The sequence below is a fragment of the Palaemon carinicauda genome, chromosome 30, assembly GCF_036898095.1.
Source record: "Palaemon carinicauda isolate YSFRI2023 chromosome 30, ASM3689809v2, whole genome shotgun sequence".
Lineage (NCBI taxonomy): Eukaryota > Metazoa > Arthropoda > Malacostraca > Decapoda > Palaemonidae > Palaemon > Palaemon carinicauda.
This window is the reverse complement of record NC_090754.1, coordinates 58,060,041-58,074,629: the sequence shown is the minus strand read 5'-3', so window position 1 is coordinate 58,074,629 and position 14,589 is coordinate 58,060,041. Positions and strand designations below refer to the sequence as shown.

At 31.8% G+C, this 14,589-nt stretch overlaps 1 protein-coding gene and 1 long non-coding RNA gene across 3 annotated transcripts in view; one reads left to right on the top strand and one right to left on the bottom strand.

Annotated features, from left to right (window-relative positions):
• Positions 1-664: 664 nt before the first annotated feature.
• LOC137623807 (uncharacterized) lies at positions 665-5,224 on the top strand. Of its 2 annotated transcripts, none has more exons than XR_011040641.1 (3): positions 665-742; positions 3,165-3,379; positions 3,767-4,194. It is a non-coding gene; the product is annotated as an uncharacterized lncRNA (long non-coding RNA). The 2 variants fall into 2 exon arrangements; XR_011040642.1 differs by lacking the exon at positions 665-742 and adding an exon at positions 5,162-5,224 and having other exon boundaries at positions 2,819-3,379; positions 3,767-3,976.
• Positions 5,225-11,515: 6,291 nt separating this feature from the next.
• Positions 11,516-14,589, bottom strand: part of LOC137623566 (putative mediator of RNA polymerase II transcription subunit 29) — a 4,538-nt gene continuing 1,464 nt past the window's right edge. The window contains exon 4 of the mRNA XM_068354396.1: positions 11,516-11,763. Within this exon, the coding sequence (XP_068210497.1) occupies positions 11,516-11,763 (248 nt within the window). The remainder of the gene's footprint in view (positions 11,764-14,589) is intronic.

The following is a 14,589-nucleotide window of genomic DNA, read 5'->3' as shown; positions in this document are numbered from 1 at the left end:
ATGCTCAGGCAACGAACAATAGCAAAGAATTTTGAAATAATAGACTTCAAAATCAAATGCCATTCTTAAAACACCAAAAAAAAAAAAAAAAAACGTCATTTTTGTTATCCCTAAAAATACAAAGAACGAATTTATCAAAGTATAGTTTTCTAAGCCTGTATCCTTATTTGTAAGGTTATTATAAGAAATAACTTTATATTTTAATATTCATGGAACAAACAATAGTAAAGAATTTTGAAATGATAGACTTGAAAATCAAATACCGTTCTTAAAAAAAAAAGAAAAAAAAAAAAAAAAAACGTAATTTTTGTCATCCCTAAAAATATAAAGAACGAATTGCCTTTCGTGTAAGCAGGGTTTAAACTTGAGCGTGTAGCCATTATCTTAGATGCTGCTTCCTTTCACCTTAGATTTACTTAAAACTTTTTCAATTTCCTTAATTTCGAAGCTTGTAAAACCGAAGTTACCTGAAAATTACCTTAAATATATCATTACCTTAAAAATTACCCTGAAACCATGCAAATTACCTCAAACTAAAGTAATTTCCTTAAAAGTTTAAACCCTGGGTGTAAGTGATGCTTGTCTTTATGATCCTTGGTGGTGACGTCACGAAGAACCATCTTCTGCTTAAACAAATCTAAGTTTCTCTTTTCAAGGTTAGCTTCTAAGCTGAACACGTGTCGTATTGTGTTAACTGTTGATTGGGGTTGTTAGTGGTTGGAACAATATTCTTCGGTCTCTGGTAAGATCTAATCTGTTTTGTCTGTTATTGTGGTTTGAGGAAATGGATTGCCAGGAAGGTCTCTGAAAACATTTCCCTTGCTGTGGTGTAGTGATTATTGTTGAAGGTTATTGTAAGTATGCAACTTTTTTCGAAATGTTTGGTTATTTATTTTATATAGTCAGGATTAGTTTCTCAAGTTTGTTTTGCGATGGTTTTCCAGCTTTTTCTGTATTGTGCACTGATATTTTTCGAAATGTTTCATTAATAGCTATTTTTTCAGACTTCGAAGTATCGATTTATTAATAGCTAGCTTTTAAGACTAATCTTGATTCATTAATAGCTACCTTTTCCGATCATCTTTCGAAATATTGATTTATTAATAGCTACCTTTTCGGTCTGTCATTCGGAATATAAATTCATTAATAGCTGGTTTTTAAGGCTTTTCAGATTATCTAAGCTTAAGTAATATATATTCCTTGATAGCTAGCTTTTCGGACTTTTCAATCTTCCGTAATAATATTGAATCATTAATTGCTAGCTTTTCAGACTATCGAATTATCTTTAGATTCATTAATATTCCGTAATAATATTGAATCATTAATAGTTAGCTTTTCCGACTATAGAAATAATCTTGAGATTCATTAATACTTTATCACTTAATTTTTATAGGTTATTATACTGTAAACCTTAATTGAAAGCTTCCTAAGATATTAACTTAAAATTGACGGACAAGTGATGAAGCAGTGAATCTGTACAAATTTCAACTTTTAAACGGCTACTAGTTATAGGAAGTTTAGTTTTAAATCATGGATATTTAAAACTTTCCATTATAAAGTTATATGTATTTTAAACTTAGATAGTTTTTTTTAAATATTAAGGATCCTACAAGTTAGTTTTTTACCCAATGCCGGAGGTTTTAAAATTGTTCAAAATCTTAGTTTATTATGCAATAACTCTCGGGTTTATTTTCAGTGTTATAAAAATTTTGTCATCTCACTTTGTGGCGAGCATACTTTGTAATAGTTCTATTTTTTAAGATTTCCAGTACAGGTAGGCTAATTAGTTCAAGTTAGTCTATTTCATGTACTTTGGTATTATGTAGTTTTAATCCTTTAATAGTTTTAAGCATACGAAGTTTGGCGCATATATGCTTCCTTTATACAAATTTTTTAGGATAATTTTGTATCTTAATAAATTTAATCATTATGAGCTTGTAAATAGTTTCAAAATCACATCATTATCAGGTATCTTGTACACTTTTTCTAATTTGTATGTACGCTATTTTGATAAATTTTACTGCAGCCAGACAGGTAGTTTATAGTATTGAAAATTCGTACATACTGGCAAGTACTTTTTTTTTCTAATTTGTAGGTACGCTATTTTGATGAATTTTACTACAGCTGGTCATAGTTAATTAAGTATATAGTATTGGAAATTCGTACATGATGGAAAAAGTATTCTAAATAGCAGTAAATAATTTGGATACGGGTTAGTTAAGCGTGAAGTATATAGTATTGAAAATTCATAGTTACTGGAACAAGTTTCCTGAATGACAATAAATTTGGGTTAAAATTAGTATAGCCGTTTAGTTTCTAGCGTTTCTGTGCATTACTACCATAGCCAGGCATAAATTACGTTAAACGGTATGGTATTGGTAGTTCCCAGATATTCGCCAAGTATTCTAAATAGCAATAAATCCTTTAGATGAAAACTTTAATTTTAATTTTTAAAAAATGAGTGTCACCATTTCTAATGATAATAAACTTAAAAATTTCTAACAACTCAACTTTCACATCTTTCTAATAAATATTTAGTAAGTTTGTCTTCCTTTGCAAAATAGGAAATATGAATGTGTAAATTTTACAAATTGACCAGTATATATTTTTTAATTGCCTTAACCTATGTTAATTTGCTAAAGGAGTGGGATGACTAGCAAAGCAACAAATACCCGTTCAACTTGGAATAGTTGTTAACTATAGTCTCGAACTAAGCACCACAAAAGCAACTAAAAATTCTCTTTAGAACTCATTGAAGTCTTGTACTTAACGAAGTTTGTTTAGTTTCGGAAAGCTATTTCAATATCTTTAGTTTTATTAGATTTAAAGTTTAATAGATTAGCTGATAAGTCTTAACTAGATTTCATTTCTTGGGAATGCATAGATTTTCATAAATATTTTAACTGTCGAAGTTAGAACTGAACAACCAGTAATTCTAAAGTTTCCGTAATAGTTTTTTTCTATAATAGGCAGTCATAATGCAAATTTTAATTAACTTCCTTATAGGTAGTCCCTAAGCATGAATTCATCAAGTAAGGTTTAAATAAACAAATTGGGTTCAATTATCTTAATAAATAAAAGGTTAGAAATTCTTGCATATCTGGATTTATGAACTTTTTGTTATAAATATTTTCAATGAGGTTCTAATTAAAAAATACTTTCAGATGCTACAGATGAAACTCTACTAAAGCAGTGGATTAATACGGAATACTAATGTCGTGAATTATTACGCAAGGAATTCTTGTGTCAAACCAATTACTATACAGAAGAAAGTTTTGAAGAATCTTCAATTGAATTATGAAGAAAGTTTCTACTTCTAACGAAGACTGGAATATTGAGTATCTAACTTGTCAGGATTCTACAAAATTCGAAAGCTAAGGTGAGGTATATAATTCATTCTTATGTTTTTTTTTTTTTTTTTTTTTTTTTTTTTTTACCTCCACCCCAGTAGGGGCCACGGATAATTTTAAACTATCCAGCATTACTATTCCCTATTCTTGGAAGTTTCTTATATTGATATAGCTATAATACGGACAATCTAAAACTATCCAGTATTACTATTCCTTTGGGTTGACTGCAGGTTATATTTCAACTTTAAGACTAATTATAGAAAGGTTAGGAACTGTTGCTTGCATATTTTAAAATCTTTAAGACTTTATAGGAAAGTTAAGAAATTGCTTGTCAGTTTTTGAAAAAATTACTTTGTTTTTTTTTTTAATTAAAAGTTAAACATTTTCTTGAAATACTGATTTAAAATTACTTTCAGATGCAGAAAGACTACTGAAACTGTACAACATAGAAAATACCAATGATGTGAAACTCTAATAAAGGAATTCTTTTCGCTAATTAATGACTAAAGGAGTCAATCTTAGAAGAATCTTGAATTAATGAATGAAAAAGTAGCAAGTATCTTGCTCTTAACGAAGAAAGACTTGCATAACTTCTAACTTACGAGGATTCTACAAACAAATCTAAGGTGAGGTATAAAATTTGTTTTTATTTTTTATATTTTTTTACCTCCACCCCAGTAGGGGCTGGGCCCCTGCTGGGGTGGAGGGCCCTCCCATGCTGTCCTGTAGGCCTGTCAAGGCCTACAGGATAGCTATGTGGGAGGGTTTATTTACTAATCCATTTGTTTCCCTTTCAGGTTCTTTTTTTAGTTAGCACGCATATATGCTTCACATATATGCTTAGGCTTGAAGTCTTTTTAAAGTAATTAAATTTAGCTTTTAAATCTTAATATTCAAATTAAAATTAACATTCCTAAATATTAAAGCTCAAAATTTAGGTTTGAAGTCTTTTTAAAAGTAATTAAATTTAGCTTTTAAATCTTAATATTCAAATTAAAATTAACATTCCTAAATATTAAAGCTCTGATTTGAGATCATTTGATATTAAACTTAAACTTTTTAACTTTGATTTGAAATAATTTGATATATAAATTTTAACTTTCTAGAGCTGATTTGAGATAATTTGATATATAAAAACTAACTTTTCAGACTTTAGTAAAACTAAAGTAAAACTAAAATCAAAGTAAATTCTAGTTTTGCCAAGACTTCAATGTTAGGATATTTTATTTTCATGAAACAAAACTATGGTTTGTTCATGGAAAGATTTAAACTATTTTACCCTAAAACCCCTAGGCTTTTATTTTCAGTTTACTTTTAATTTTTTGGGTACGCCTACTTTTTTTTTTTGGGTACGCCTACTTTAGTTTTTTTGGGTACGCCTACTTTAACTTTTTTGGGCACGCCCACTTTATTTTTGGGAACGGCCACTTTCATTTTTTGGGTACTTTAATTTTTGGGCAATCATTAGCAATATTTTTTAAGTGTTAATAACCGTTGTGAACCCATGTTTACATAGCCATAAATCTGTGTCCAATGGCTATTCTTATTGTCTTTAGCCTCTTTGTCATATTTAGGCTTTCTGGTTGCTTCGATCTTAAGTGACCATATTGAATTTGAGTTTCTAATAATTAATGCATATCAGGTTAAATGGATTTTTTGGTATCCATAACAGCTTGCCAAGTTTTATAATTTGGCTAATTACTTAAAATTCAGGTAATGATTGAAATAATTTTAAAAATTTTACTATACTTTGATATCTTGTTTTACTCTTGTACAAGAATACTTGCTGCCTCATCTTTCCATATTTCCAGGGTTAGTTTAGTGTTGCTGAAACTTCAAGATTGAAGTTTGATACTTATCAAGAAATCTTGCAGGTTAGCAGCTATAAAAACCTAACATTCTACGAGGTGAGGTTTGGCCTTGAAATTACTGTCGGTTGTAGTCAACAACATGGGAGATAATGAATTGAACCAACAATTCAAGAATTCCTTTATTAAAATTTTGATATCTTTGATGCAATATTTAGTTTTTAATGTATATTGTTACGGTATCTGTCATTTTTTTTGCTTCAGAATAGAAAATCATAATACCAAAGGACTGTTCTATTACTAAATGTCTTTAGAATTTATGGTGAACAGTATGAACTAATTTCTGTGATTAATACTTCATAAATAACTATGGTATTCTTATTGTTTTACATACCTGTATTACTATGGTATTCTTATTGTTTTACATACCTGTATTACTATGGTATTCTTATTTTACAAACCTGGATTTATTTTAAAGCTATTATTGTCCGGAATTAAGGTTAACTATTAAGATAAACCTGGCACATGGTAGTATATAAGCTGAGCAATATGAACCAAATTGTGGTTAATACTTCATAAATAACTATGGTATTCTTATTGTTTTACATAACTGGATTTATTTTGAACCTTTTGTCCGAAATTAAGGTAAACTAAAAAAATAAACATGGCACATGTTGTTATATAAGCAGTTCCTGAACAAAACTCATTCCAAACTGTGAAACAGATTCATTAAAGATTACTCAAATTTTACTAAGAATATTCCTAAATCAAAAAACTTAAACCTATGGTATCAAGAATGATACGGGTGTTAATTAAAGTTTTTAGGTGTTAGTACAAAAATGAAGTCGCAAGAAAGGTTTATGTAAAGAGAAAGTATCTTCTTGACTTTCCTTTAAATTTTTAATGTAATGTTGAACTTGGGTATCAAATCTTCAGAATATTTAACTTCCTAAATGTAGTAATACTGCAGAGTGGAGGTTACAGATGTTGGAAAAAAATTCCCAGTTCTTAACATATAGATTCTGAGAAATATTACTCTAATGGTTAACCCTTTAGGAAATTGAAGCAGTCTTACCTCAAAGCAATACTAATAGGGAAAAAGTGTATAAAACTAGACAAATATACAAGTGTGTGTATAATTAGCCAAGGTAATAGATTAGTTCTTATAGAATTAGGTATATCCTTCATGGTAAAAGAATATAGCCTACTGGAAAGATGAAAAATAAGGGTTTTAGAAAGTTTATTTGCTGATCTGGGTATGGGAAAACCAGAATGTTAAAAAGCTTACACATGAACAAACCACACTGAAAAACCATGACTTTTAGGTTTAGATAACTAATTCATAAAGAAAGATTGACACTAAAATGTTAGTTCTGTTAAGTGAATTATCCAAATCTCATAAATGAATTACTACTATGTAGTATGTGGATAGACTTCAACTCTTTTGAGCAAGATATTGGAAAATAGAATCATTCCTAGTATTTTTCAAAAGATGGAGTTTTAACCAACCGTTGGTAATTAGCCTTTAATATTAGTTAGTCTTTTCCGCAATAATCTAAGTTAGGAAGCCAATAAAGGTCTTAAGATTATCCTGATTGATTTAGGCAGATCGCATGATATGTATGGAATTAGAAAAACCACAAGAAAAAGCCTTATGCTTTAAGTTATACAGTTTTTTGGGTTACTTTTAATCTAATGAAACAAAAGTTTCTTCAATTGAGGTGCGGGCAATGGTAATAGTTTTATAGCTTAATTGTGGTGACAATACGCGCAATTTGAGTCTCTATAAAGGCTGGGTTACACGGTCGACTAGTTCGTCGAACCCAGTTCGAAAGAAAAGTTTGTGAAGTAATGTTCGAACGTGTGAGCGGGGTATTTGGTTGTCGGATGAACCATTCGAAGAATGTAATAGCATGACTTTGGTGGGTGTGGCTTCATTGTCAACAAACCTTGTGTATTTGACTGTCAACCACTTCTTCGAACAGTTTGATAAGCAGGTTCGAGAACCGGGTTCGGCGAAACGTTCGACCGTATAAACCCCGCTAAAGATTTGGTGTACATTAATGCTCGCACTTTTGAAGTTAGTTTTCTGTGTGTTTACACTTTTAATATCTGGCTAGGGGAATCATTGCTTTATACTATTTGAAAAAAAATATACACAACTTTGTAAAACTGACTTGGCTCTGTAATAAAGCTAATTTTAATTACCCCAATAACAATATATGCTGCTTTATTCATGGTAAAACTTTGATTACAAAGTAAATTGTTACTTGTCTATACGCAAGCTTAGAAGGATTTTGTATTGGACAACTTTTGTTAAAACTTTTACACAAGGGTGCTGAAATCTGTCAACCCTACCTCAACCTATTTGCCCTGTCATTTATTGGCCTCCCATTCCACAACGGTCCATTTTTTTCAATTCAATAATTGTCAGTTTTTCTGCAGCCTATTTTCCTCTACACCCCGAACTGTCATAGAAACTCTAGTCCCTAGAGAACGCTTTGTCAATTTCTTCCATTTAGTGACCAATGGTTTTCCTATTATGCTTAGTTACTATCCTAATCCAATTCGTCCGTGTCAGTTAAGGCCCTTCCACACTAGAGGCAAATGCACGGCGGGTAGACCTTTACCAATTTTGTTGTTTGGGTGACGATAAAGTGTAGATTGTCATACACCAGGAAATAACGGACAACGTGTCCGTTGTTGAGACACGGGACAAGTGCCTGACTTGTCAGGTTTAACTCTTGACTTTACTCTGGCCTCTGCCCTGCGTCTGGCAAAGTCATAAGTTTGCCTGCCTGTAGTATCCAATATCTGCATATCTGATCCCATAATAGTTTCAAAGAAATTATTACAGGAAAATCAGAGTACCCACCCTGCATTTGCCCTCCTTGTGGAAAGGCCTTAAACACACTTACGATGTGGTAAAATGGTTTCGCTCATCAATGGCTTGAAAGGAATAGGATTTTTGTTAGCCAATTGAGAAAGATTTAAATTTTTACCAAAATCACCACTAGTTGCCTTAAGATTTCCATAAAATATTGGTTTTAAAACAGTAAAAAATTATTTTTATAGTTCTTGAAGTCTTGGAATATTCTGATACAATTAATAGTAATATTTCTCTCAACCAAAAATGCCCTTTATTTACGAGTTGATAGAGCTCTATCACTAAAGCCCTTTTGTCAATCGCAAAATCACCTGTTTAATCATTCACTTATAATGCGAAGGATTCTCAGTCTTCATTCAACGAATTTTATCAAGCTTGTGATTCTCCTCTACTTATTCCCATAAGTCAGTTAACATTGCTTTTTCGTTATTCACTGTTACCTTAAATGGATACTTTACCCCAATAAGATAGTACAGTTGTTAGTGTATTCCACGTCACGCTCGCACAGCCTTCATAAACTCTACTTGGTTTTATGGGAATAGATATATTGGCCGAAATTAATCTCTCTCTCTCTCTCTCTCTCTCTCTCTCTCTCTCTCTCTCTCTCTCTCTCTCTCTCTCTCTCTCTCGTATGAAAATTCCAGACCACTTGGATTGTATAACTATTTTCCCGTATTTGTAATAATCTAAAATATATTCAGAGGTTCTGGTAAATAGATCTGAAATACTTCGTCTCCTCGTGGTTGTCTAAATATATAGTTAGTTCAGACTCAGAGCCAAAAAAGTCAAATATACAAATAAGGGAGTATTTCCTTCTCCAGGGACTAAACAATTTTCCGCCGAGGTCTCTTCCCTTGAAATCTCAGGTTATCTACACTAAAAGCCAAATTTACTTGGTATATATGAAGGTATACATGCGTATATTTAGATTTTTTATATTAAATTTCAGTGTTCTGGAAGCCACAGGAGGAGAACCTGGGGGTGCCTAGAACGATACCTAAGGACGTCAAAGTCCAGGAGGGTTTTAAAATCTTTGTCCAGGAATGTTTTCAAACATGGTCGTTCTCAATACATCGTAAACAGCTGCATGGCGTTTGAGCCATGAGCAGTGTTTACGTTGTTTATTTACAAACTTTACGTTACACTGATTAAATAACTCTTATTTTACTTTTTGCCTGGGCTTCGAGAAATTCTTTTTATCTATATTTACATTTTGCAAGAATAGTTTTTTTGTATTTTTACAAACTTTAAATAACACTGATTTAATATCAACTTGTATTTTACTTTCCTCCTGAGCTTCAAGAAATTCTTTTTATTTAAATTTACATTTTGAAGTATATTTTTATTTGAAAATGGAGGAGCCATTTCCTCCCACTGACAGAATCACCACCTAAGAAATTCTTTTTATTTAAATTTACATTTTGAAGTATATTTTTATTTGAAAAAGGAGGAGCCATTTCCTCCCACTGACAGAAACACCTCCTGAGCTTTAAAAAAGTCTTTTAATTTATGTTTACATTTTGAAGAATAGTTTTATTTGAAAATGGAGAGGCCATTTCCTCCCACTGACAGAATCATTCAGTCCAGAAAGGCAATAAAAAATATAGCGAATATAGATGAAATTATTAACCTTTATGAATGGAGTAATATTGATTTAAAAGTTTAGGATAGAGACGTCTGGTGAAATTTAACCTAGGCTCTTGGCATTAATAGGCGTTGGGGGAGATGATGTAAAGGTTAGCAGTCAATAAATTAAAAAACAAAAACAAAAGTATACTTGGAGATAAGCATTTGTATAATTGTTTTAATTATTTGAGAACTGAAACGAGGAAACATAGTTCATGAAATTATAATCTGGCTATATAGAACGGTAAATCTTAAACCGATCACATATAAGAAGCTTAGAAAATCTGGATAGTTATGACTACTACGCTACAAATATCTGCATTAGCATAGGCATAGCCACCCCCACCCCCAACCCCCAGAGAGAGAGAGAGAGAGAGAGAGAGAGAGAGAGAGAGAGAGACCTTCAAATCCTATTCCAGGGAAAATAATAATGAGAGAGAGAGAGAGAGAGAGAGAGAGAGAGAGAGAGAGAGAGAGAGAGAGAGAGAGAGAGAGAAAGAGAGAGAGAGAGAGAGAGAGAGAGAGAGAGAGAGAGAGAGAGAGAACAAAGGTAAGCTTTAAATGAACTAAAATGACTTGTCAGGATTTGATATTAAAGAAAAAAAAGAATTGGTTGGTTTAGAAAATTAATCGACACAGACTAAACCACTTTTGAAAAAAAAAATACATTGTCACTAATCGAGGTTAATGGCCATGCACATCAACTCGGAAAAATTGAAATTATTTTGAAATCGTGATAACTCTCCAAAATATGTTTCAGAGGTCTGTGACCCTATGATTTGAAAATGTGCAGATTTAAATTTGGAATACATTTGTGTTGATATTTCAAATTCGTCTCTATGCATAGATACATTAATTAGAATTCCTTTGAACGCTTTGAAACTTCATCTTATCGTCATCAGTATCATATTTCTCGGCATAACTCACGATTTTGATTTGGACCTTATTCTATACATAGATATATTTATTAAAGTTCATTTGAACGTATGGAACCTCCATCTTATCGTCATCAGAATCATAATCCTCGGCACAATTCACGATTTTAATCACGACCCAATTCACACTAAAATCCCAGAAGGATGAGGTCCAATTTCCTGCTATTTTTCCTATGATTTTCATGGAGTTGAAGCTCAAAAACTGATTGCTGTTTCTCTTCCATTTCCATCATATATACACAAACACTTCTGTTATTGAAGCGGCAATATGAGAAAACAACATTTGAGGAACTAGATAACTCTCAAGCTTATTGATTGTCGTGTGATGAATGTCTATGAATTTCCATTCTTCAAGGTAAAGAGAGATTCAAGGTTTGCAAGATTATCTGCCTATTGAAAACGCCATAAACGTTGAAGATAACGATACGTTATGTATTAATATAACTTTTGAAGAGGTATTAATCTCTTCGAAATATACGAACGATTAAGCTCCTGATGATTGGATGGGCTTCCGTTAGTTTCATGGGAGTATTGTCTTCCTTTAACGCAAAGTCAATCTTGCTTTCCGTTAGTGAAGGAGAGGATTGGCTTCTGTTAGCTCCAGGATAAGGAATCCAATTAGCTCCACGATAGGATTGGCCTCTGTTAGCTCCAGGATAGGGATTCCATTAGCTCCAGGATAGGGCCAGATTCCGTTAGCTCCACTATGGGACTGGATTCCATCAGCTCCACGATAGGGTAGGATTCTGTTAGTTTCAGTTAAGGACTGGATTCCGTTAGCTCCTAAGTTGTAATGGCTTCTTTAGCTTTAGGGGGGATTGTCTTCCCTTAGTTCCAGGAAAGGATAGTCTTACGGTAGCTCCAGTAGAGGACTGCCTTCCGTTAGCTTCGGGAAAGGATTATCTTCCGTTAGTTCATTGGGAAGATTGTTTTTCTGTTAGCTCCAGGAGAGGATTGTCTTGTATTAGCTCCTGGGAACGACTGCATTCCGTTGTCTCCAGGGGAGTGTTGTTTTTCGTTAGCTCTAGGAGAGAATTTTCTTACATTAGCTCCAGGGGAGGATTGTCTTAGGTTGGCTCCAGTGGAGGATTGTCCTCCGTTAGCTACAGGAGAGAATTGTCCTCCGTTAGCTACAGGAGAGAATTGTCCTCCGTTAGCTACAGGAGAGGATTATCTTACTTTGGCTCCAGGGGAGGATTGTCTTACGTTAGCTCCAGGGGAGGTTGTCTTCCGTTAGCTCCAGGGGAGGATTGCTTTCTATTGGCTGCAGGAGAGTATTGTCTTACGTTAGCTCCAGGGGAGGCTGTCTTCCATTAACTCCAGGGAGGGTTGTTTTCCGTTAACTCCAAGGAGGGTTGTCTTCCGTTAACTCCAGGGAGGGTTGTCTTACGTTAACTCCAGGAGACGATTGTCTTACGTTAGCTCCAGGGAGGATTGTCTTGCGTTAGCTCCAGGGGATGATTGTCTTACATTAGGTCCGGGAGATGGTTGTCTTCTTTTAGATATATATAAAAAAAATATCGAATTATCAACGAAGAATGTAACGATACAATAAAGTATACTTAATATATTAACATTCGATTTAGGGCATAACCAAAATAGGGTATATATTATGAAGTTGGTTCACAGGCTGTGACATTTTATACTTGAAGAACTAAAGTTGGAAGCATTTTACCCTCTTAAATACTAATTGTGAAGTGTGCTACATATGCTTTTATTTGTGGAGTGTGATTCAATCTTTGAGAAGAATATGAATCATAAATGTAATATATTGATAAAGAGGTATTGCATATATTATGCAAATGAAAATGAAGTAGACGGAGAAGAACATTACTGAAACTAAGATAGGGGGATGATCTAAATATTTAAATATGATTTAATATGGAGTTTTATTATATTCATGCCAGAAGAGACAATGTAGACTTATTGAATATGAAAATAGTGCTGTAAATAGATATATTACCAAATGAACAATTTTATCTTGCCTAGAGCAGCTTATTCAACAGTTGATAATATCCGAGTTAAATATCTGTATCCCTTCATATTAATGCTCAACTGTTTTACATTTGGACGTATTTTAGGAATTTTATAGAATTATGGAATCAGGTCGTGAATTTTCAATTCTGTAGTGCATGTCTAATGTCTTGTATTAATATTTTGATATTTACTTTAATTGTTAATAATAGTTCTTAGTTATATTGTTTATTAATTTTATCTTATATATATATATATATATATATATATATATATATATATATATATATATATATATATATACATTATATACAGTATATATATATATATATATATATATATATATATATATATATATATATATATATATATATATATATATATACTGTATATAATATATATATATATATATATACTGTATATAATATATATATATATATATATATATATATATATATATATATATATATATATATATATATATATATATATATATATATATATACATATACATGCCAATTCAAATCAATTTATTAATAACACAATTTCTTTTCAGAGTTTTGGGTATGTGCACTCAAATTCTATAGCCAAGAGAACAATTCGAAAACAACATTTCCCAGTTTGATCCATTCGTCTATGGTAAACGTTATAAGTTTTCTTTCATGCAATCCATTGTTATTTTTACTAATGCTAATATATTTCTAAAACCCTGTATGCTTTACTAGTTAGTATTTTTAGGTAGCCCTGTAAGCTTAACTAGCTAGCATTTTAGGTAGCCCTGGAAGCTTAACTAGCTAGCATTTTAGGTAGCCCTGGAAGCTTAACTAGCTAGCATTTTAGGTAGCACTGTAAGCCTAAGAAGCAAGTATTTCTAGGTAGTCTTGTAAGCTAAACTAGTTAGTATTTTAGGCAGGCCTGTAAGCTCAATTAGTAAGTATTTATAGGTAGCCATGTAAGCTTAACTAGTTAGTATTTTTAGGTAGCCCTGTAAGCTTAACTAGCTAGCATTTTAGGTAGCACTGTAAGCCTAAGAAGCAAGTATTTTTAGGTAGCCCTGTAAGCTTAACTAGTTAGCATTTTAGGCAGCACTGTAAGACTAAGAAGCAAGTATTTTTAGGTAGTCTTGTATGCTAAACTAGTTAGTATTTTAGGCAGTCCTGCAAGCTTATTTAGTTAGTGTTTATAGGTAGCCATGGAAGCTTAACAAGTTAGTATTTTAGGTAGCCCTGTAAGCTTAACTAGTTAGTATTTTCAGGTAGCACTATAAACTTAATCACTTTGTATTTTTAGGTAGCCTTGTATGGCTAACTAGTTAGTACTTTTAGATAGCATTTAAGCTTAATTAGGTAGCATTAGTTCACTCGCCTTCGTTAATTCGAGAAAGACTTTTGAACTGAGTTGTGAGGTAAAAATTTAACATAAGTTAGGAGAGAGTTTGTTCATAAAACTCAGTACAACTCTATTTTACTAATCATACATTATACATTCATCAAATATGAAGGGTTTATAATGATATAGCAATAGGTTTCTTATTATCATAGTTTTTATGTTATAGGAATTATTAGAATGCTTAAGAAAGGATTAAAAATAAAGAAGATAGTTCAAACAGATTATAGTAATGACCGTATGTATAGTAATAATATGATTGATAATTAAATTTTTTGTTGATTAATTTCTAATAGAATGTATTTTTAGCTTTGCTAGAAGGATATTTTGTTGTATTTTGATAGAATTGGCATATCTAAAACTTGCTACATTTCATCTTGAATATACCCGGATGTATAGTAATAATATGATTTATAATTAAATTTTTTGTTGATTAATTTCCAATAAAATGCATTTTTAGCCTTGTTGAAAGGATATTTTGTTGAATTTTGATAGAATTTGCTTACCTAAAAGTTGCTACATTTCATCTTGAATATACCATATAGAAATAGCTATGACAAACTCATTATCATATAAGTACAGCTGGAGAAAGTCACTCCAAAATTGAACTATTGTTCTCTACT